This window comes from Hemitrygon akajei, chromosome 3 (genome assembly GCF_048418815.1).
Source record: "Hemitrygon akajei chromosome 3, sHemAka1.3, whole genome shotgun sequence".
Taxonomy (NCBI): Eukaryota; Metazoa; Chordata; class Chondrichthyes; order Myliobatiformes; family Dasyatidae; genus Hemitrygon; species Hemitrygon akajei.
This window is the reverse complement of record NC_133126.1, coordinates 2,700,851-2,724,436: the sequence shown is the minus strand read 5'-3', so window position 1 is coordinate 2,724,436 and position 23,586 is coordinate 2,700,851. Positions and strand designations below refer to the sequence as shown.

Sequence of the window (23,586 nt, the reverse complement as noted above, 5' to 3'; positions counted from 1 at the left end):
GCAGAGGTGTTCTCATGAAATTCTGCACCCTGTTTTCTCCAAACATACCTTTGCTCATTGCGGTCAAAAAGCAATTCCAAAATGCATCAGGCTTGTTTAGATGTTCCTTTGCAAACTTCTGATGCTGAATTTTGTGTTGCGGATGCAGGGAAGGTTTTCTTCTGATGACTCTTCCATGAAGGTCATATTTGTGCAGGTGTCGCTGCACAGTAGAACAGTGCACCACCACTCCAGAGTCTGCTAAATCTTCCTGAAGGTCTTTTGCAGTCAAACGGGGGTTTTGATTTGCCTTTCTAGCAATCCTATGAGCAGTTCTCTCGGGAAGTTTTCTTGGTCTTTCAGACCTCAACTTGACCTCCGCCGTTCCTGTTAACTGCCATTTCTTATTTACATTACGAACTGAGGAAACGGCTACCTGAAAACGCTTTGCTATCTTCTTATAGTCTTCTCCTGCTTTGTGGGCATCATTTATTTTAATTTTCAGAGTGCTAGGCAGCTGCTTAGAGGATCCCATGGCTGCTGATTGGTGGGACAAGGTTTGAGGAGTCAGGGTATTTATAAAGCTTTGAAATTTGCATCCCCTGGCCTTTCTTAACGATGACTGTGAACAAGCCATAGTCCTAACAAGCTAATTAAGGTCTGAGACCTTGGTAAAAGTTACCTGAGAGCTCAGATCTCCTGGTGTGCCGAAACTTTTGCATGGTGCGCCTTTCCTTTTCTTCCACTCTAAAATTGTACAAAACAAAAATAATACACTAATCTTGCTTAAAATGTTGAAAAGAATGTTTCATCTTTAACTTTATGACTTTTGGAGACCAGTTCATCTTCTACTCACTTGACAGTAATAGGAATTTTGACCAGGGGTGCCCAAACTTTTGCATGCCGCTGTTTATTGGCACCAAGTACCACTATGTGGCCAGGTTCTACTTGTCGCCTGGCTATGAAGCATGGGTCTGGCCCCATTCCCGCGCAGCACCCCAGTCAGCTGGACGCTGCCGCACTACCTGTCCTCCGTGGAGAAGTTCTTCCAGGACGGTGCCTTTGACCACAGGGCATCAGGCAGTGGTGACATGGAATGTCCTGCAGAGGCTGCAGGGGAAGGACGTGGGGTGATTCCCTGAGCAGACCATCCAGTTCATCTGGCAACATGCCTCATCGCCAGACCTCACCAACAGGCACCAAGACCTCGCTTGGCCGGAGGTGAGAGGGGCCCTCCCAGTCCGATCCCTCCTGTACGCCTGGGCCGTCGTCTCCACACCCTGCTGCCCACGGGAGGACTGCAGTGAGGAGGAGTCAGTGACCTGAGTTGAACTCCATCTGCCACTTCTCAGCCCAGTTTTGCATCCTATCAATGTTTCGCTGTAACCTCTGACAGCCCTCCACACTATCCACAACACCTCCAACCTTTGTGTCATCAGCAAACTTACGAACCCACCCTTCTACTTCCTACTCCAGGTCATTTATAAAAATCACAAAAAGGTGTCCCACAACAGATCCCTGAGACGCACCACTGGTCACCGACCTCCGTGCAGAATACGAACCATCTACAACCACTCTTTGCCTTCTGTGGGCAAGACAATTCTGGATCTACAAAGCAACGTCCCCTTGGATCCCATGCCTCCTTACTTTCTATAGGAGCCTTGCATGGGGAACCTTATCAAATGCCTTACTGAAATCCATATACACTACATCCACTGCTCTACCTTCATCAATGTGTTTTGTTACATCCTCAAAGAATGCAATCAGGCTTGTAAGGCGCGACCTGCCCTTGACAAAGCCATGCTGACTATCCCTAATCAGATTATGCCTCTCCAAATGTTCATAAATCCTGCCTCTCAGGATCTTCTCCATCAACTTACCAACCACTGAAGTAAGACTCACTGGTCTATAATGTCCTGGGTTATCTCCAGTTCATCTCCCGTCCCTGTTGATACTGCTAAGATCATCGTCAGAGGCTCAGCAATCTCCTCCCTTGTTTCCCATAGTAGCCTGCAATATATCTTGTCTGGTCCTAGCGACTTATCTAACTTAATCCCTTCCAAAAGCTCCAGCACATTCTCTTCTTAATGTCTCTATGCTCAAGCATTTCAGTCATCCCCACAATTGCCGATGTCCTTTTCACTGGTGAGTACTGAAGCAAAGAATTTATTAAGTATCTCCGCTATCTCCTCTAACTTCATGCATATGTTTCCACTACCACCACTGGTTGGTTCTATTCTCACACATCTTATTGCTTTCACATACTTGTAGAATGCTTTGGTGTTTTCCTTAATCCTGCTCACCAAGGCCTTCTCATGGCCCCTTCTGGCTCTCCTAATTCCATTCTTAAGCTTCTCATCAAAGCCTCTAAGTTCCCACTCTGATTCTAGCGCCCACTCCAACGGTGGCCACTCTGCTAGACCCTAACTTTCTTTCTTGCTTTAACAAAACCCCATGCAAGGAGAAAGAGCTCACCGCATTTGGTGGAGCTCCGCCTGCCTTCTGCTGCCACCGATGCCTCTGACACGTTCCGCCCTGCGCACTGGCTATTGTTTTTAAAATCTCTGTCATGCAAGGAGAAAGAGCTCACCGCATTTCATGAGCAGTTGCCGGCCCGGCACACCGCACACCACTGATTGCCAACCAGAGTCACACCCATGTATCCCAACTCTCTGCTTTCTATGAGTTAACAAATCTTCTTTCCACGCTATTACATCATCCCCAAATTTATGCATCCTTATCTTATGGATAAGTCTTTTATGTGGCACCTTATCGAATGGCTTCTGGAAATCCAAGTAAATAACGTCTGTCTCTTCCTCTCAGTAAGTTTGTCAATCAATACCTGCCTTTAGTGAATCTGTGCTGTGTCTGCCTGATGGATCCATTTTTTTCCCCAGATGCCTCGCTTAAATGATAGCTTCAAGCGTTTTCCCAACTACAGATATTAAAACCAACTGGCCTCTGTCCATGTTCCCTGATGGGCCGAATTAATGTTGTCAAAATGAACAACCTTCCTAAATTCTTATATCTTTTTCAATCCATACCAATTTTCATTCCTAAAGTCTTCTTTGACTCGCGAGACTCAGTCACATCACCCTACTTACGGAAGGACAAGTGTCCCCGACTGAATAAAGTCCATCTTCAAAAATCTAAAAGTGTTGGGGGTGTGGCTCTGCCCAATTTCCACTTGTATTACTGGGCAGCTAACATACGCTATCTCATCTTTTGGTCTCATTTCCACAACCAATCTGACTGCCCAATATGGGTGGCAATGGAGCTGAACTTTATTAAGAATTCCTCTATTTCCGCACTTCTTGGATCCGCACCCCCTCTTCTTATGCCTAAACCTGTTATCAGGCACATCCTGAGGGTATGGGTTCAATTCAGAAAGTACAGTGGTCTCTATGGCTCCCCTCTTTCAAGTCCTATTGTACATAATCACCTCTTCCAGCCTTCTATACATGATCCAGTATTTCAAGACTGGTATGGAAAGGGCATCAGGTGCTTTAAAGATCTTTTTATAGACAACTGTTTTGCATCATTTGAACAATTGTCTGCAAAGTTTAACTTACCCAACACTCATTTCTTCAGATATTTGCAATTTATCAGCCCTTTGTCATCAAACTTCCCTGAGGCACCCGACACAAACGTCGCTGATCTGTTTCCCTGCATGAATCCATTGCGCAAAGGTCTAGTATCTACTATTTGCGACAAGCTAGCGGTTCTGAGGCAAGTCCCCCTTGACAAAATTAAAACTGCCTGGGAGCAAGATTTAAATTTTTCCCTTTCAGACAATGTATGGGATTCAGTTCTCAAGTTAGTTAACTCAACCTCTTTATGTGCCCGCCACTGCCTGTTACAGTTCAGGGTCATACACGGGGCCCATATGTCTAAAACTAAATTATCTCGTATTTACTCAGATGTTAATCCCTGCTGTGACAAATGCAGAAGGGACGAGGCTTCCCTTATTCACATGTACTGGACATGCTCTAGCTTGGAAAAATACTGCAAAGATGTTTTCCAAACTCTATCTCAAATACTTAATTACAATCTGGAACCTAACCTTTTGCTTTCTCTTTTCAGCATCTCCAGAGAGGGGGACACGCACTTAAGTCCGACCAAATGTCACATACTGTCTTTGCCTCTCTCTTGGGCAGGAGCGCAGTCTTGCTCAGGTGGAAGGATGATGCCCCGCCCACCCACACTCAGTGGCTTAGGGACATCATGTCCAGTCTACACCTTGAGAAGATCCATTATTGAACTCTCAATTCAGACATAAAGTTCCAAAAGGAGTGGGGAACCTTTCTTGAATATTTTCAGAATTCCAAGCCAAACTAAAGGTTCATCGCTTCTTCCTTTCCTCTGCACATAACTCCCTGACTTTCAGCATTCTCCGGTAAAATTCTACGAACTCAGACATGTAAACATACATCAGTTTATGTGTTAGGAAAATACACCTTCTCTATACCAATGCAGCTCTGTGGGGATAAAGGTTCTGTTTAACCCTTTTTGCTAATGCAATGATGGCTTGGAGATGGGAATTGGGAGGGGTAGATCAGGGCAGGGAGGCAACCAAAACATGATTGTACTATGGGTGCATCTCTTTCATAGATGTGAATTGTACATTTGTTATGTACTGCACAAACTTCCTTTGTACTATGCTTTCTTGATTTAAAACCAATAAGAATATTTGCTGAGAGAAAAAACAACTGGCCTATAGTTACAACAACACACACAAAATGCTGATGGAACACAGGGAGCATCTACAGGGAGAAGCACTGTCAACGTTACGGGCCGAGACCCTTCGTCAGGACGTCAGTGTCAGTGTGTGTGCGTCAGTGTCCTATCAGGACCAGGGGGCTTAGCTACCTTCAGGCCCACAGGTTTGCTCAGCACTACCTCTTCAGTGATAGTTATTGTATCGAGGTCCTCACCTCCCATCACATCTGTATCGTCTCTCTTCAGCATGTTAGATATGTCCTCCACTGTGAAAACCAACAAAAAATAGTCATCCAAACCCTCTGCCATTTCCTCATGACCCAATATCAATTCCCCCTTCTCGTCCTCCAAGGGACCTACATTCACTTTGACCGCCCTTTTCCACTTTATATAATTATAAAAACTTTTACTATCCATTTTTATATTTTGTGCCAGGTTATTTTAATAATCTATCTTCCCTTTCTTTATTGCTCACTTCGTAGTTCGTTGTTGCTTTTTAAAGTTTCCCCAGTCTTCCAATTTCCCACTACTAGCAAATTTCATCGGGGATCATTGAGGTCGCTTTAGACATTTAGACCACACGCTGCACCCGCAAAGCTAACAGTATTGTGAAGGACCCCACCCACCCCTCACACAAACTCTTCTCCCTCCTGCCATCTGGCAAAAGGCACCGAAGCATTCGGGCTCTCACGACCAGACTGTGCAACAGTTTCTTCCCCCAAGCCATCAGACTCCTCAATACCCAGAGTCTAGACTGACATCTACATCATTTATTATTATTTTGTAATTTGTCCTCTACTGTGCCTATTGTCTTGTTTATTAATTATTGTGCTGCCCTGCACTGTTTTGTGCACTTTATATAGTCCTGTGCAGGTCTGTAGTCTAGTGCAGTTTTTATGTTGTTTTATGTAGTCTAGTGTAACCTTGTGCTGTCTCACAGTCTAGTGTAGTTTCATGTAGCACCAGGGTCCTGGAGGAACGTTGTTTCATTTTTACTGTGTACTGTACCAGCAGTTTATGGTCGAAATGACTATAAACTTGATTTGTACACTTGAGATTTTAATTTGATACCTTCCTTTATTTCCTTAGTTATCCAAGGCTGGCTCTCCCCATTCTCACTGTCCTTGCTTTTAACTGGAATATACTTCTGTTGAGCATCATGAAAAATCTCTTTGAAAGTCTCCAGTGTTTGTTAACCATCCCACCATATTGCCTGTGTTCCGTCTACACATCCAAACCCTCCCTCATCTCATTGTAGTTTCCATTGTTTAGACATAATATGCTGGTTTTCAGTCAAACTATTGCACCCTCCATCTGTGTGAGAAACTCTGTCAGACTGTGATCACTCTTCCCAAGAGGATCCCTAACTACAAGATCAATAATTTTAACTGTCTCATTGCACAGGAGTAACATACTGTTCAAGAAAACCATCACAGATGCATTCTATGAAGTCCTCCTCAAGACTGCCTCAACCAACTTGATTCACCCAATCAATGTGCAAGTTAAAGTCCCCCATGATAACTGCTGTTCCATTCTGACGTGCCTCAGATATTTCTGTTTATTGCCTGCGCCACTGTAATACCATTATTCAGTAGCTGCTAGACAACTCCCACCAGTGATTTTTTCCCCCCTTTACCTCCTAATCTCTACCCAGATGGATTCTGCTCCTTAGATCTTGTATCGTCTCTCACTATTGCCCTGATCTCATCCTTAATCAATAGTGCTACCCCACCTTCCCGCCTATCCTTCTGCACCACCTGATATCCTTGGATATTTAATTCTCAATCCTCTCCACCCTGCAACCACGTTTCTGTAATGGCCACTAAATCATACTCCTGTATACTGATTTGTGCCACAAGTTGACTGACCTTGAACAAATAGTATGGACATTCAAATAAAGTGTCCTCACACTCATTGTGCTTTTAAAATCTAAAATCCTTTGTCTCTTTTGCACTTGACTTTTCTGCACTCCACTCTTACTGTTCTCTTTTTTGGCTTTTGCTTTTACTTTATCTTCATCCATGCTTTTCACTTCTCCAATCTGTTCAACACGCCCCTCTGCTTCTATATTCTGGCATAAAATCGTGGGAATCTCTGTTTCATCCTTGTGGTACATCAGTACAGAGCAAGTAATTTTTAAAAATTGCTTATTCATTTATTTTGTGAAAACCTCAGTGGGAAGAGTAAAGGAGGAGGGGTATGCTTCATGGTCAACAATGCTTGGTGCAACCCCTGAATGTGCATACCCTCAAATCCTTTTGTTCCCCAAACATAGATTACCTGGTGCTGCTGTGCAGACCCCACTGGCTGCCCAGGGAGTTCACGGCTGTGATCATCACAGCGGTCGGTGTACATTCTGCCACAGGTGGATACTGACCTGGCTTTCAAGGGACTGTACCAGACTGCCAACACACTGGAGACTGCAAACCCAGAGGCTGCCTTCATCGTCACCAGTGACTTTAATCGAGTGTCGCTGATGGAAGTCTTTCTGAAGTTTGGTCAGCACGTCCAGGTGAGCACTCGTGGAGGTAACACACTTGACCATTGCTACACTCCCTTCTGCAACGTTTACAAAGCTCTCCTTCACCCAGCTTCTGGAAAATCAACTCTTCGATCCTGCTTTGCCAACCTTCAGGCAGAAGCTGAAGCAAGAGGCGGCCATAGTTAAAACCGTGCACTGTTGGTCCGACCGATCGGCCTCCATGTTGCAGGACTGCTTCAACAACGTCGACTGGAATGTCTTCCATGATGCGGATGTCTCCTAGTTCACCGATGGAGTCACGTGCTTCATCCGGAAGTGTATCAACGATGTCCCCCAGAAGTCGGTCAGGATCTTCCCGAACCAGAACCCTGGATCAATAGTTCCATGCGAGCAACACTTACAGTGTGACTTCGAGCTTACGTAGCTGGCGATCAACTAGAGCTAAAAAACCAGCTGTGATCTGCACAAAGCTATTAAGGCTGCAAGACAATACAGGGACAAGATTGAGTGAAGATTCACAATGAATAGCACACACGACTTGTGGCGAGGGTTGCGTGCCATCGCAGACTTCAAAGCCAAATGTTGTGGTGCCGCCAACATCGTGGCCTCTCTCCCAGATGAGCTCAATCGCTTTTACACTCGGTTCGATGTCGCTAACTCTGAGCCTCGGAGGAAAGCCACCACTACAACCTGCAACCCGGTCATCTGAGGTACACAGATGTTTCCAATGAGTGGACAGTCACAAGGCTGTGGGACCGGGCGGCATCCCAGGGCGAGTACTCAGGATGTGCACAGCACAACCGGCAGGTGTGTTTACAGACATTTTTTTATCTCTCCCTCTCCCAGTGTAAAGTGCCCTCCTGCTTCAAATTATCCACCATTGTCCCTGTACCAAAAAGACCAAGGTAACATGCCTGAATGACTGGCGTCCTGTCACACTCACCTCAATAATAAACAAATGCTTTGAGAGGCTGGTCAAGGATTACGTCTGCAGCTTGCTACCACCCAAACTGGACCCTCTACAATTCGCCTACCGACACAACCGATCGACAGACAATGCAATAGCCACTGCTCTACAAGATGTTCTTACACATCTGGAAAAGGAAGCTTATGTGAGAATGCTGTTCTTGGACTACAGTTCAGCATTCAACACCATAATTCTCTCCAGGCTTGACAAGAAGCTCAGAGTTCTCTTGACCATGACCCTTGACCCTGCCTTGTGCAGCTGGATCCTGGACTTCCTGTCTGATCGCCAGCAAGTTGTAAGAGTGGGCTCTCTCACCTCCAACCCTCTGACTCTCAATATGACCCCTCAGGGCCGCATACAGAGTCCCCTCCTTTACTCCCTGTATACCCATGACTGTGTCGCCACCCACAGCTCTAATCTGCTAATTAAATTTGCTGACAACACTACACTGATTGGCCTAATCTCAAACAATAACGAGATGGCCTGCAGGGAAGAAGTCATCTCTCTGACACAGTGGTGTCAAGAAAACAATCTCTCCCTCAATGATAGATACTTTATTCATCCCCATGGGGAAATGTCGCAAAAACAAAGAAGCTGTACGTGAATTACGGGAGGAATGGAGATGGGCTAACCCCTATTCACATCAATGGATCTGGGGTTGAAAGGGTAAACAGCTTCAAGTTCCTCGGCATCCACATCACCGAGGATCTCACGTGGTCTGTACACACCAGCTGTGTGGTGAAAAAGGCACAACAGCACCTCTTTTACTTCAAACGGTTGAAGAAGTTTGGTGTGGGCCCCCAAATCCTAAGAACCTTCTACAGGGGCACAGTTGAGAGCATCCTGACTGGCTGCATCACTGTCTGGTATGGGAACTGTACCTCCCTTAATCATGGAACTCTGCAGAGAGTGCTGCAGACAGCCCAGCACATCTGTAGATGTGAACTTCCCATGATTCAGGACATTTACAAAGACAGGTGTGTAAAAAGGGCCTGTAGGATTATTGGGGACCCGAGACACCCCAACCACAATCTATTCTAGCTGTTACTATCCGGGAAACAGTACTGCAACATAAAAGCCAGGAACAACAGGCGCCGGGGACAGCTTCTTCCACCAGGTCATCAGACCAATTTATGCTGATTTGAGTGCATATCTATGTTAAATTGACTGTTCTATTTATTATAAATTACTATGATTGCACATTTAGATGGAGACGTAACGTAAAGATTTTTACTCCTCATGTATGTGAAGGATGTAAGAAATGAAGACAATTCAATTCACTTCAGCATCGTAATTGGTCTTTCCGGCCCGATGAGAACTCACAGCCCTGTGACCTACTAACGCGTGCATCCTTTTGGAATGTGGTATTTTATTCAAATATCTTCAGGCCACTATTCAAATAATTTCCTTGGTTATCAGCATTGTTCTTTAATTTTGTACAAGCAACTCTTTTAACTGGCAACTCTTTGCATCTTCTATGGGAATCATCAAATGTTCCCGTTTTGGGCTACCATAGCTGAACTTCACAGTCACAACCACGGGTAAACCCATGTACACTGTCTCTGTATTTTCTCATCTAGTGCTCTTATTTAGTTTTATGTGTGTGTGTGTGTGTGTGTGTGTGTGTGTGTGTGTGTGTGTGTGTGTGTGTGTGTGTGTGTGTGTGTGTACTTGTGTATGTATGTGTGTGAGTGTGTATATATATATGAAAAAATCACAAGGTCGTATAATTTATACATAAGATAATAAATGTACTTTGAACCTTTAATACATAGAAACTAAATTACAATAAAATTAAAAAATTACAATATTTATTATTGTAATTTAGTTTTTTATATATTAAAGGTTCAAAGTACAGTTATTATCTTATGTATAAATTATGCAACCTTGAGATTTGACTGCTTAGAGGCAGCCACAAGGCAAAAAACCCCCAAAAAACTAGGGCTTAGTGACTCTCACTTGTTCCAATGATGCTGCTATGGCAACTAATTACATAGACACCACACGACTCTCTGCCTGTGTAGGGTGTCACGGTACAGTGGCGTGATGCTATTACAGCTGGGGGTGTCAGAGTTCATTCTGATGCTGTTTGTAAGGAATTTGTGCGTTTCCCCCCCCCCAACTGCACTGGTTTCCTCCCAGTGCTCTGGTTTCCTCCCACAGTCCAAAAACTTCCCAGTTAGTAGATTACCGTAGATGTCGGATTATAAGCCGCTACTTTTTTCCCATGCTTTGAACAGCATTGAACATAGCGGCTAATAATAAGGTGCGGCTAATAGAACGTTTTTTCCCATGCCGCCAAAACATTTTGCCTCGTAACAGTAGACCAATAAAATTGATGAGTAGTTCACAGAGGTCCAATGAAATTGTACGATAAATCACGCGCACTTCACAAATTATTGTAAATCAGCCATTTGTACTCACCCTCATCAACATGGAAAACACTCGAAGAAAAGCATATGATGCAGCTTTTAAGTTAAAGGCAATCAATCTGGCGGTTGAAGAAGGAAATCGAGCTGCTGCGCGTAATCTTGGCATACATGAATCGATGGTGAGAAGGTGGAGACGCCAGCGCGAAGAACTGAGTCAATGCAAAAAGACGACAAAAGCTTTCAGAGGTAATCACAGCAGATGGCCCGAACTTGAAAACTTTCTTGAAGACTGGGTTAACACACAGAGAGCAGGCGGCCGCGGTGTTTCCACCGTACAGATCAGACTGAAGGCTAAAGCAATCGCCACCAAAATGAAAATCGAAGATTTTAGAGGTGGGCCATCGTGGTGTTTTAGATTTATGAGACGAAAAGGCCTGTCCATCAGGGTACGCACGACTCTCTGTCAGCAGCTCCCTCCCGACCATGAGGAAAAACTTGCTAACTTCCGCACATTCACTCAAACAAAGATAGCGGAGAATTCCATCGGGCCAGATGAAATCATAAATATGGATGAAGTACCTTTGACGTTTGACCTGCCTCTCACTCGGACTGTTAATAAAAAAGGTGACTCGTCCATCATACTGAAAACAAGTGGCCATGAGAGAACGCATTTTACTTGTGTTCTGAGCTGCACAGCATCCGGACTAAAGCTTCCACCGATGGTGATTTTTAAGCGGCTGACAATGCCAAAGGAAAAATTCCCAAAAGAAATCATGGTGAAAGTCAATAAGAAAGGTTGGATGATGGAGAGTCTAATGAAGGATTGGCTCAGAGAGTGCTACGCCAAGCGACCGGGGGGATTTTTTCACATAAAAAAAGCGTTGCTCGTTATGGACAGCATGAGGGCTCATATAACAGATTCAGTGAAAGCTGCCATCAAGAGTACAAACTCAATTCCAGCTGTGATTCCTGGGGGCACCACGAAGTATTTGCAGCCACTGGACATCAGCGTGAACCGGGCATTTAAAGTGGCACTGCGCATTGAGTGGGAGACTTGGATGACGAGCGGCGAGAAATCCTTTACCAAAACAGGCCACATGCGAAGAGCATCTTTAACTCAAGTCTGCCAGTGGATCCTAAATGCTTGGAGCCATGTCACAACATCCACCATCACCAACGGGTTTCGAAAGGCTGGACTGCTGCGTGATGAAGAGGATCGCGTGCGCTCAAGTGAGAGCGACAACGAAGAGACTGAAGTGAGTGACGAGATCCTGAGGTTGTTCAATTCAGACACTGAAGAAGAGGACTTTGATGGTTTTAGTGCGCAGGAGGAAGATGAAGAAGGCGATCAATAACTTTTCCTGGTAGGCTGCAGAATATATATATTTTTTAACCAGTCGTTAGGAGATGTTGGAATGTTGTTCATGCACTGTTCAGTAAAAAAGTATACCCAACGTAATTTGTGTGTTACCGATAGGTATGTATTTTAAAAGTAGCCGTGTTACAGGCACGGTTTGAAAAAAAGCATTTGCAATATGTATTTGTTTATGTTACCATACGGATTTAATTAAAAGTTTAAAAAATCCTCACGTGTGTTAGGATTTAATTTGGGACTGCCGCTTCAGGTCAGGAATGGCTCACGTGATATTAGACAGCAGTACAAGGGAGGGAGGGAGCGAAACTGAGGATTCCGCTGCACCGAAACTACTAGCGATGCAGTAAACAAAAAAACAGTAAAACTCGTGTGTGAATGGTATCGGGCCAATAAGGACACAAGTGTCTGATGTTACCAAATACCGGTAGGTATAACAAAGTTTAGCCTTACCAAATATGTGTAGCGAGGGTTTGGTTTGGGGGAAAAAGGAGTATAAATAAGAGCAGAATGTAAGGGGAAGGCAAAACGCGTTCTGCAATAAAGCCACGCTGCACTGTAATCCGGTGTTGGTTGTCTCTCTTCCAAAACGAACACAGGGCAGAATTTGAAGCCCAACACGTGTAATATCTTTCTGTGTAAATATCTCATATTACAAGCGGCCGAAAATCCGGTCCGCCGAAAATCCGGTCCGCCGGAAATCCAGTGCGCCGAAAATCCGTTCCGCCGGAAATTCGGTGCGGCCTAAAATCCGGTGCGGCCTGTACATTTAAAAAACAGATTTTATTTCTAAAATTAGTGCCAGCGGCTTTTAATCAGGTGCGCTTTGTAGTCCGGAATCTACGGTACTTGGTTGTGGTCCTCTGATCAGATGAGAATTAAATAGGTGGAGTAGCTCGGTGGAACAGAAGGGCCTGTTCTAAGCTGTATATTTAAATAAATCAGTAAATTGACAGAGACACAATGCAGTACTAATTGAACTGTTGTGACTGGTGTCCATTTTGTTATTTGACAGGTCATTTTTCCCCAAGGAGCTCAGCAGTCTTTTTCAGCAATATTGGATTATTGAAGTACACATGAAACTATAGCACAATTTAGTAAGAAACACTTGCCCTTGTGTTTGAATTACCATACTCCTTGAGAATATGCCTGGCTGCTCCTGGAAGCATCTAGGTGTAGAATCCAGCAGGTCAAACAGCTGACCATGTTAGAATCCCACAGTCTCGGTCAAAAGCCAAACGTCCATAGCAATATGAAAAAAATAATGATCAGCAATTAATTGTGGGTCTACAAGAGTGTATCTAATGCGTTTTAATATCTGCAGTGTTAGGTTTAGCCTTCTGAATAGAGCAGGTGGGTAACAGAATTCCTGGAATTAGAAACATAGAAAACCAATAGCACAATACAGGCCCTTCAGCCCACAAAGCTGTGCCGAACATGTCCATACCTTAGAAATTACCTAGGGTTACCCATAGCCCTCTATGTTTCTAAGCTCCGTGTGTCCATCCAGGAGTTTCTTAAAAGACCCTATCGTATCCGCCTCCACCACTGCCACCGGCAGCCTATTCTACGTACTCACCACTCTCTGCGTAAAAAATTTACCCCTGACATCTCCTCTTTACCTACTTCCAAGCATGTTAAAACTATGCCCTCTTGTGTTAGCTATTTCAGTCCTGGGAGACAGTTACTGACTATCCACATGATCAATGCCTCTCATTATCTTGTACGCCTCTATCAGGTCACCTCTCATCCTCCGTTGCTCCAAGGAGAAAAGGCAGACTTCACTCAACCTATTTTTATAAGGCATGCTCCCCAATCCAGACAACATCCTTGTAAATCTCCTCTGCACCCTTTCTATGGTTTCCACATTCTTCCTGTAGTGAGGCATCCAGAAATGAGCACAGTACTCCAAGTGGGGTCTGACCAGGGTCCTACATAGCTGCAACATTACCTCTCGGCTCCTAAATTCAATTCCATGATTGATGAAGGCCAATACACCGTATGCCTTCTTAACCACAGAGTCAACCTGCACAGCTGCTTTGAGTGTCCTATGGACACAGACCCCAAGATCCTTCTGATCCTCCACGCTGCCAAGAGTCTTACCATTAATACTATATTCTGCCATCATATTTGACCTACCAAAATGAATCACCTCACACTTACCTGAGTTGAACTTCAACTGCCACTTCTCAACCCAGATTTGCATTCTATCAATGTCCCACTATAACCTCTGACAGCCCTCCACACTATCCATAACACCTCCAACTTTTGTGCCATCAGCAAATTTACTAACCCATCCCTCCACTTCCTCATCCATAAAAATCACAAAGAGTAGGGGTCCCAGAACAGATCACTGAGGCACAGTTATATTAAAGACAATCACCCATGCATTCATGTTTAACTTGCAAATCTTTTTAAATTTCTGAAAACATTCTCGTGTGTCTTGTGATCTTATAACACAGGTCATCACTATAGTTACTTCAGAACAATATAGTTTGCCAAACCGCATTCCATTGTTAATTATGATTTGATTTTAGTCATCTTTGCAGTTGAGTGAACGCAGTTCCCCATTGTGAAATGGGGGTTATTTTAGCTTTAATGTCATTGATTCGTACATTACATCATGGAATGAGATATAGCATTATACTTTTGAAAGACAAAATGTGAAAATTACTTGTGTCATAGATTATGAGAATGCCAAATAAGCCGCCTAGTAACCATCCTGTGTTCTGCAGTTCCAATCTGCACAACATAAAATGGTACAGCACAACCATAGAACCATAAAACCATAGAACACTACAGCACAGTACAGGCCCTTCAGCCCTCCATGTTGTGCTGACCCATATAATTCTTTAAAAAAAGTACTAAACCCACACTACCCCATAACCCTCCATTTTTCTTTCATCCATGTGCCTGTCCAAGAGGTTCTTAAGTACCCCTAATGTTTTAGCCTCCACCACCATCCCTGGGAAGTCATTCCAGGCACTCGCAACCCTCTGTGTAAAAAAAACTTACCCCTGATGTCTCCCCTAAACTTCCCTCCCTTAATTTTGGATATATGCCCTCTTGTGTTTGCTATTGTTGCCCTGGGAAACAGGTACTGACTATCCACCCTATCTATGCCTCTCATAATCTTGTAGACTTCTATTATTGGAGTATAAAAGTTGAAATTGTTTGCTGTGTAACCAAAACTATGTAGTCAACTTTGAAACTTGCTATTTGCTATGCATGTACCCAATTTAGTAGGAGAATGAAATCTTAAGAATGTAGAAGACAATGGTGTGTTAATAAGAGGAAGCTAAGAGATGTAGATTATGTAGTCTGAGTTTGCTGTTTGCTATGCATGTACCCAATTTAGTAGGAGAATGAAATCTTAAGAATGTAGAAGACAATGGTGTGTTAATGAGAGGTAGCTAAGAGATGTAGATTAGAACATGATTAAGTCAATGGGTAGAAACAATAGTGGCGGATGTACATGTGATACGCAACTATAGACCGATTGCATGTGCTAATGCAACTAAACCAGGAGATTGCTATAAAAAATGCTATGCATTAGGATCGGTGGGCAATCAGCGACTAGCTCACTGACTGTCTCAGCTTTGATTTGCAAATTAAAGGTTAATACTTCTTGAAGAATCTTCTGTATCTCCTGGTCGTTTGTGGGGCATGAAAAACCACGACACTATCAAGTCCCCTCTCATTCTTCTACGCTCCAAAGAGAAAAGTTTCAGCTCTGCTAACCTTGCTTCATATGACTTGTTCTCCAAACCAGCCAACATCCTGGTAAATCTCCTCTGCACCCTCTCCATAGCTTCCACATCCTTCCTATAATGAAGTGACCAGAATTGAACACAATACTCTAAGTGCGGTCTCACCAGAGATTTGTAGAGTTGCAAAATGACCTCTCTACTCTTGAACTCAATCCCCCCGTTTATGAAGCCTAACATCCCATAGGCCTTCTTAACTACCCTATCAACCTGCGCAGCGACCTTGAGGGATATATGGATTTGAACCCCAAGGTCCCTTTGTTCATCCACACTCTAAGTAACTGACCATTACTCCTGTGCTCAGTCTTCTGGTTTGTCCTTCCAAAATGCATCACCTCACACTTGTCCGGATTGAACTCCGTCTGCCATTTTACTGCCCAACTCTGCAGCCTGCCTATATCCTCTTGTAACTTTCGACAACCTACAGCTCCATCCACAACTCCTCCAATCTCTATGTCATCCGCAAACTTACTCACCCATCCTTCCGCCTCTACATCCAGGTCATTTATAAAAATCACAAATAGCAGGGCTCCTAGGACAGATCCCTGCGGCACTCCACTGGTCACCGACCTCCAGGCAGAATACTTTCCTTCCACAACTTACCCTCTACTTTCTTCATTTAAGCCAATTTTTTATCCAAACAGCCAAGGATCCGCTTATCCCATGCCTCATGACTTTCTGGATGAGTCTCTCATGAGGGACCTTGTCAAATGCTTTGCTGAAGTCCAAGTAGACCACATCCACTGCCCTACCCTCATCAATTTCTTTTGTTACCTCTTCAAAAAACTCAATCAGGCTCGTGAGGCACGATCTTCCCTTCACAAAGCCATGTTGACTATCCATGAGTAGACTGTACTTCTCCAAATACTTGTAGATCCTATCCTTAAGAATCCTTTCCAGTAGTTTGCATACCACCGATGTAAGACTCACCGGTCTATAGTTCCCAGGTTTCTCCCTATTACCTTTTTTAAACAAGGGAACTACATTTGCCATTCTCCAGTCCTCCGGCACTTCCCCTGTAGCCAAAGAGGATTCAATGATCATCGCTAATGCTCCTGCAATCTCTTGTGGTCACTTTCACCAAAATGCTCCCCCACCAAGAGGTCTGTCAACTGACCGGGTTCATTACCCAGAACTAGATCCAGTATAGCCTCTCCTCTCGTCGGCCGGTCCACATACTGTGTCAGGAATCCCTCTTGAACACATCTGACAAATCCAGCCCCATCTATCCCCCTTGCACTAAAGAGGTGCCAGTCAATATGAGGGAAGTTGAAATCACCCGTAACTACTACCCTGTATTTCCTGCACCATTCTAAAATCTGCCTGCTTATCTGCTCCTCGGTGTCCCGAGGGCTATTTGGGGGCCTATATAGACTACTCCCAGCACAGTGATTGATCCCTTCCCATTTCTGACTTCCACCCAGGCTGGCTCCGTGGACACTCCTTCTGCAGCGTCCTCCCTTTCTATAGCCGTGATACTATCCCTGACCAGCAATGCCACTCTCCCCCCTTTTCTACCTCCCATCCTATTCCTTTTAAAACACCTGAACCCGGGAACCTGCATCATCCAATCTTGCCCTTCCTCCAACCAAGTTTCAGTAACGGCCACTACATCGTAGTTCCACGTACTAATCCATGCTCTAAGTTCATCCTCCTTGTTCCTAATACTCCTAGCATTGAAATAGACACATTTCAACCCCTTTAACTGGCTACAATTATGTTCTATTCCCTGACTGTCCTTCCTCATCAACTCAGAACTCTTAGCATCATGCCCTTGTCCTTCTCCCTTAATCCCTGCACTCACATTCTGATCCCCACACCCCTGCCAAACTAGTTTAAACCCTCCCCAACAGCTCTATCAAACCTGCCCACCAGCATATTAGTTCCCCTGGGATTCAATTGCAACCCATCCTTTTTGTACAGGTCACATCCGCCCCTAAAGAGGTCCCAATGATCCAGAAATCTGAATCCCCGCCCCCTGCTCCAATCCCTCAGCCATGCATTTATCCTCTACCTCATTCTATTCCTATTCTCACTGTCGAGTGGCACAGGCAGTAATCCCAAGATTACGTACTACCTTTGAGGTCCTGCTTTTCAACTTCCTTCCTAACTCCCTGTAGTCTTCTTTCAAGACCTCTTCCCTTTTCCCTCCTATCTCATTGGTACCAATATGTACTGTTACGTACCCCATAATTGGGTTTACAGACCAGCAGAAATAGAAGAATCCGTTGGAGTCTGGTGGTACCGAAAACTAAAGGTGTTTATTAGTAAACTACACAATACAGTATCAAAAATGCAAATATACATATAAAACAGGTTAGCAATAATAAACATAGAAGTGTAGGAATAATAATCAATAATAATAAACAAGCTCTATCAATGTCTAGGGGGTAAATGAATTGTCATAAGAGAATATAGAGTTCAGTTCAGTTCATGTGTGCTGAGGTAGTTGTGGTTGTATTGCAATCATTAGAGAGAGAGAGAGAGCGAGAGAGAGAGTGAGCAAGATGTGAGCAGCTGCAGCAGGCAAACCTTCCGTTGTCTTCTTGTTCTGTTGTACTGATGTGGTAATTCGGTTATGACCCCTCCGTTCTCAGCTAGACCGTTCTTCTGTGGTGGACTCGTCACTCTGGCATGAGTGGACACACACACAAGTCCCCACCGGCCCTGCTCTCACACTGAGCTTTGTTGACTGATCTCCTGATTCAGTCCTCGAAGCCCCCACCTTCCTGTGGGTGCACAACACTCGGTCAGTGTCCACTGGTGTGTCTGAGGGGTGTCTCCCCACACCTGTCTTTTATCCCCATTGACAGGGTCTCAGCCATCCATCAACTCAAAATGACCATGTCCATCAAATCAGGCCACTCCTGCTGTCTCCTTAGGAATGTTAACGAGCAAATAACGTCCTTGCCGCAAAAGGTAAACAATCCAGGAAAAAGCCATAATACATAAATCAAATGACTCTCTCTCTCTTATCTGTAGCAGATGTCCCTGCCTCTGTGCTTCATTCGCCTCTCTCATTAGCAGCATAGCAATAGTTTATAGTTCTCAAAGGGGGGGGGGGGAATGGTTAACTCCGCACCCCATTTCCATCAGGTCTGTTCAGCACTCATAACAGTACCACAACTTCTGGCTGTTCTCCCTCCCACCACAGGATATCTTGGACGTGATCAGAAACATCCTAGACCCTGGCACCTAGGAGGCAGACTACCATCCGAGTTTCTTTCCTGCGTCCACAGAAACACCTGTCTGAACCCCTGACTGATCCCTATCACTACTGCCTTCCTCTTCCTTTCCCTACCCTTCTGAGCCACAGGGCCGGACTCTGTGTCAGAGGCACGGCCACTGTTGTTTCTCCCAGGTAGGCTGTCCCCCCTAACAGTACTCAAACAGGAGTACTTATTGTCCAGGGGTACAGCCACTGGGGTACTCTCTAGTACCTGACTCTTCCCTTTCCCTCTCCTGACTGTGACCCATTTCTCTGTCCCCCATGGCCCCGGAGTGACCACCTGTTTGTAACTCCTCTCTATCACCTCCTCACTCTCCCTGACCAGACGAAGGTCATTGAGCTGCAGTTCCAGTTCCCTAACACGGTCCCTGAGGAGTTGCATCTCGATGCACCGGGTGCAGACGAGGCCGTCCGGGACACCGAGAATCTCCAGGACCTTCCACATCTGACACCGACCACAGAAAACTGGCCTCAGGAGCAGGTTCTTCTGACCACAGTGTTGTGCCAAAGTTAGTAATCAAATGGCCAGCTAAACTAATCCCTCTGCTGACACAATGTCCATATCCTTCCATTCTCTCCACACTTGTGTGCCTATCTAGTAGTCCCTAATGTTTCTGCCTCTACCACTACCCCAGAGGCAGAACATTTCCAGGCACCCTCCACTCTCTGTTTTAAAAAAAATCTTGCCCATCATATTTCCTTTGAAATTACCCCCTCTCACCTTCAATGCATGCCCTCTGGTATTAGATATTTCAACCCTGGGAAAAATGCACTATCTACTCTATCTCTGCCTCTCACATTTAAATATTTCTATCAGCCTCTACCACTTCAGCAAAAGCAATCCAAGTTTGTCCAGCCTCTTGTTATAGCTCATACTCTCTGGTAAACCTGGAAGACTGGTGGCATTTTAAACTCAAGAAACCAGGAAACCTATTTTTATGATTGACAGAGAATTCCCTTGTTAATTATTATCAGCATAATAATCTGAATATAACAGTGTGAAGGTTGAACTCAATCAAATCGGACAAGTACAAAATGCCAGGGACAACAGAAAGATATTCACCAGGCTCTATGTGTTTGTGTAGTACAGAAATTATGGATGGGTTTTCAGGACAAAACATGCCAGTAAGGATTGTGGAGACAGAGATCTCAGCACATTTAAAGAGTACAATGAATTCCAGTTAATTGGGCCAGCCATTGATTTGGGACAACTCTGAAAGAACAAAACTAAATGGAGAAAATAGCTGGGATTCCCTTTGTTTATTTGGGACAATCTGCAGGGGACCGTTGCTGAACAATTTCCAATTAGTGTCAGTTTGTGCACATTGTGGCTGTAAGACACTAACTATACTGTGCTTAGAGTGTGTAGTTTTTAAATAGCATTTTTGCCTGTGTTTGTGTTTGAAAAGCAGTGATTTTTGTCATTGACAGTTGGAAAGAAATAAGTAATAAGACAATTCAGAACTGTTTTGTCCACTGCAGTTTCAAGCATTCAGGCTTGGAGATGACAGAAATGGCCAGGAGTGAAAGTGAAATGATTTTGCTACTTCAATGAGTTGGAATTTATGAAGGTATCACAAATCAATTTTGAAAATGGAGATTCGGAGGATGCAGTTGTCCAAGCATTGTATGAAGGCAGTCCACTATCTGCATTATAGATGCCCATGCTGATTTTCTTCATTGACGGTGGCAGCTACAAATTCTTCTGCTGATAACTAGTATTGGTAGTTTTCTTTTTTTCTGCATTTCATTTAAATACATAACTTGTTACTCAGTTTGTCTTTTTTATACCTTTTAAACTATTCATGAAGCTTCAGCTAATCGGAGCTAATGCTTAATTGGACAAAAATGTACTGGTCCCATTGTGTCTGAGTTAAGCAGAATCCACTGTATTGTCATTCCAGCAACATTAGACAAACATGAATTTGGGCATGGCAAGATCCCACAGGTATTAATGTCAAAAAATCAGCTGAAATTTTGTTTTAAGCAAGGGATAAATGAAGAAGGATCAACTTTGGTTGCCACTGTACCACAGTTTTTAGCGCGACACTATTACAGCTTGGGGCGCTGGAGTTTGGATTTCAATTACGGCCTCTTTTGTAAGGAGTTTGTTTGTTCTCCCCATGACCCCGACGGCTTCCTCCTGTTGCTCTGGTTTCCTCCCCCAATCCAAAGACTTACCGACCGGCTAGTAGGTTAATTTGGTCATTGTAAATTGTCCCGTGATAAGGCTAGGGTTGCTTAGGTGGGTTTGCTGGGGAGCGCAGCTTGGTGGGATGGAAGGGCTTATTGCGACTTGAATTTCTAAGTAATATAAAAAATTAAAATAAAACTTTATTTGTCACATTTATTTACATGAATGAGGAATTTACTGTGGTGTGCTGGTCATGACCTGATGAGTAACAAAAAACAACATTCAACCATTATAAAGAAATATATAAAAACAAAGTTTGAAGTTAACGTAAGGATATGTGCATTTCCAGTGTAAACAGCATTATATAAGTGGCTTAAAATGAGTGTCTCATTCGGCATGTTCGAACCAAGGCAGTTATGGTGGAAACAGATAGAGGTGGTGAGGTGGGGGAGGGTATCTGGAACGTTAGATCAAATAAACTGCCTGAGGAAAGAAACTTTGAATGTTGTTTGTCATATACGTTAATGATCTGGATGATGGGGTGGTAAATTGGATTAGTAAGTATGCAGCTGATACTAAGATAGGTGGCATTGTGGATAATGAAGTAGGTTTTCAAAGCCTGCAGAGAGATTTAGGCCAGTTAGAAGAGTGGGCTGAAAGATGGCAGATGGAGTTTAATGCTGATAAGTGTGAGGTGCTACATTTTGGTAGGAATAATCAAAATAGGACATTCATGGTAAATGGTAGGACATTGAAGAATGCAGTAGAACAGAATGATCTAGGAATAATGATGCATAGTTCCCTGAAGGTGGAATCTCATGTGGATAGGGTGGTGAAGAAAGCTTTTGGTATGCTGGCCTTTATAAATCAGAGCATTGAGTATAGGAGTTGGGATGTAATGTTAAAATTGTACAAGGCATTGGTAAGGCCGAATTTGGAGTATTGTGTACAGTTCTGGTCACCGAATTATAGGACAGATATCAACAAAATAGAGAGAGTACAGAGAAGATTTACTAGAATGTTACCTGGGTTTTAGCACCTAAGTTACAGGGAAAGGTTGAACAAGTTAGGTCTTTATTCTTTGGAGCGTAGAAGGTTGAGGGGGGACTTGATAGAGGTATTTAAAATAATGAGGGGGATAGATCGAGTTGATGTGGATAGGCTTTTTCCATTGAGAGTAGGGGAGATTCAAACAACAGGACATCATTTGAGAGTTAGGGGGCAAAAGTTTAAGGGTAACACGAGGGGGAATTTCTTTACTCAGAGAGTGGTAGCTGTGTGGAATGAGCTTCCAGTAGAAGTGGTAGAGGCAGGTTCGGTATTGTCATTTAAGGTAAAATTGGATAGGTATATGGACAGGAAAGGAATGGAAGGTTATGGGCTGAGTGCGGGCCAGTGGGACTAGGTGAGTGTAAGCGTCGGCACGGACTAGAAGGGCCGAGATGGCTTGTTTCCGTGCTGTAATTGTTATATGTGATATAGAATGTGAAGTATTTTTGTTTTAATAATCCTATAGGACATTCCAGAAGGGAGCAGTTTACAGAGTGGGCAGTGCCCGCAGTGAGATATAACTGACCACTCCGCTGTCCTGGACACAGACAAGTCCTGCAGTGGCAGTAGATTGCTTTCCTGCAGACCTGATGGTTCGCTGTGTTTTCCGTACATTGTGAGAGGATACCACACCTAACCAGACAGAAATGGCTGATGTGATGATGGCAGTGAAGAACTGCGCCTGTATGTCCTGGGGAAGATGAGCTATTAATCTTTGTTATTGGGACAGATCCCACGGCACTAGTTCATACTCTTGGATGAACTGATGATCCATTGAAGTTCCAATGAAGACTTTGTACTTAAATTTGATTGTGGATTGAGCTATAATTGACATAGTCACTAATTTTTCTGCAATCAAAAGGTATGAGTTTGCATGAGATGTGTTTCCAGCTAACTCCCTGTAGATAGGTAATTAATATCAGTAAGGGTGTGACTGTCTTATCAGTTTGCTGCATATCTGTGGTGCCGAGGCCAATCTTCAAATCATTCTGACCTTTTAATTCTCTTCTTTTGCAGCTTGATTTGGAAAAACCAATCGAGGAGCAGGGGCCGCTTGATGTTATAATCCACAAACTGACTGATGTTATTCTGGAGGCTGATCAAAATGATGCACAGTCCCAGGAGCTGCTCCAGAGGTTTCAGGTGAGGACAGTCTCAACCCTACAAAACACTGATGCATACTGCCATAAAGCTAACAACTATCTCCTGCCAAAGGGTTTCGGCCCAAAACATCGACTGTACTTTTTTCCACAGCTGGCCTGGCCTGCTGAGTTCCTCCAACGTTTTGTGTGTGTTGCTTGGATTTCTAGCATCTGCAGATTTTCTCTTGTTTGTGACAACTATCTCAAACTGGTTTGTTGGCACTCTGGGATGTTGCCGTGGGCAACACTGGAGAAGAATTACTGGTGTGCTTTGCGGGAATAAAATATTTTCTGGAAATATCTCTGTAGTTATAAAAATAATAGATGGGAAGGAAAGGATTTTGGCTGATTGTAGGGAATCCCCAATAAGAAT

The 23,586-nt window shown here is 43.9% G+C and overlaps 1 protein-coding gene across 3 annotated transcripts in view; it reads left to right on the top strand.

Annotated features, from left to right (window-relative positions):
• itpk1a (inositol-tetrakisphosphate 1-kinase a) overlaps positions 1 to 23,586 on the top strand; it is a 288,870-nt gene that overhangs the window by 165,296 nt on the left and 99,988 nt on the right. For all 3 annotated transcript variants that reach the window (XM_073039147.1, XM_073039146.1, XM_073039145.1), the window contains exon 4: positions 23,089 to 23,214. In XM_073039147.1, the coding sequence (XP_072895248.1) occupies positions 23,089 to 23,214 (126 nt within the window). The remainder of the gene's footprint in view (positions 1 to 23,088; positions 23,215 to 23,586) is intronic.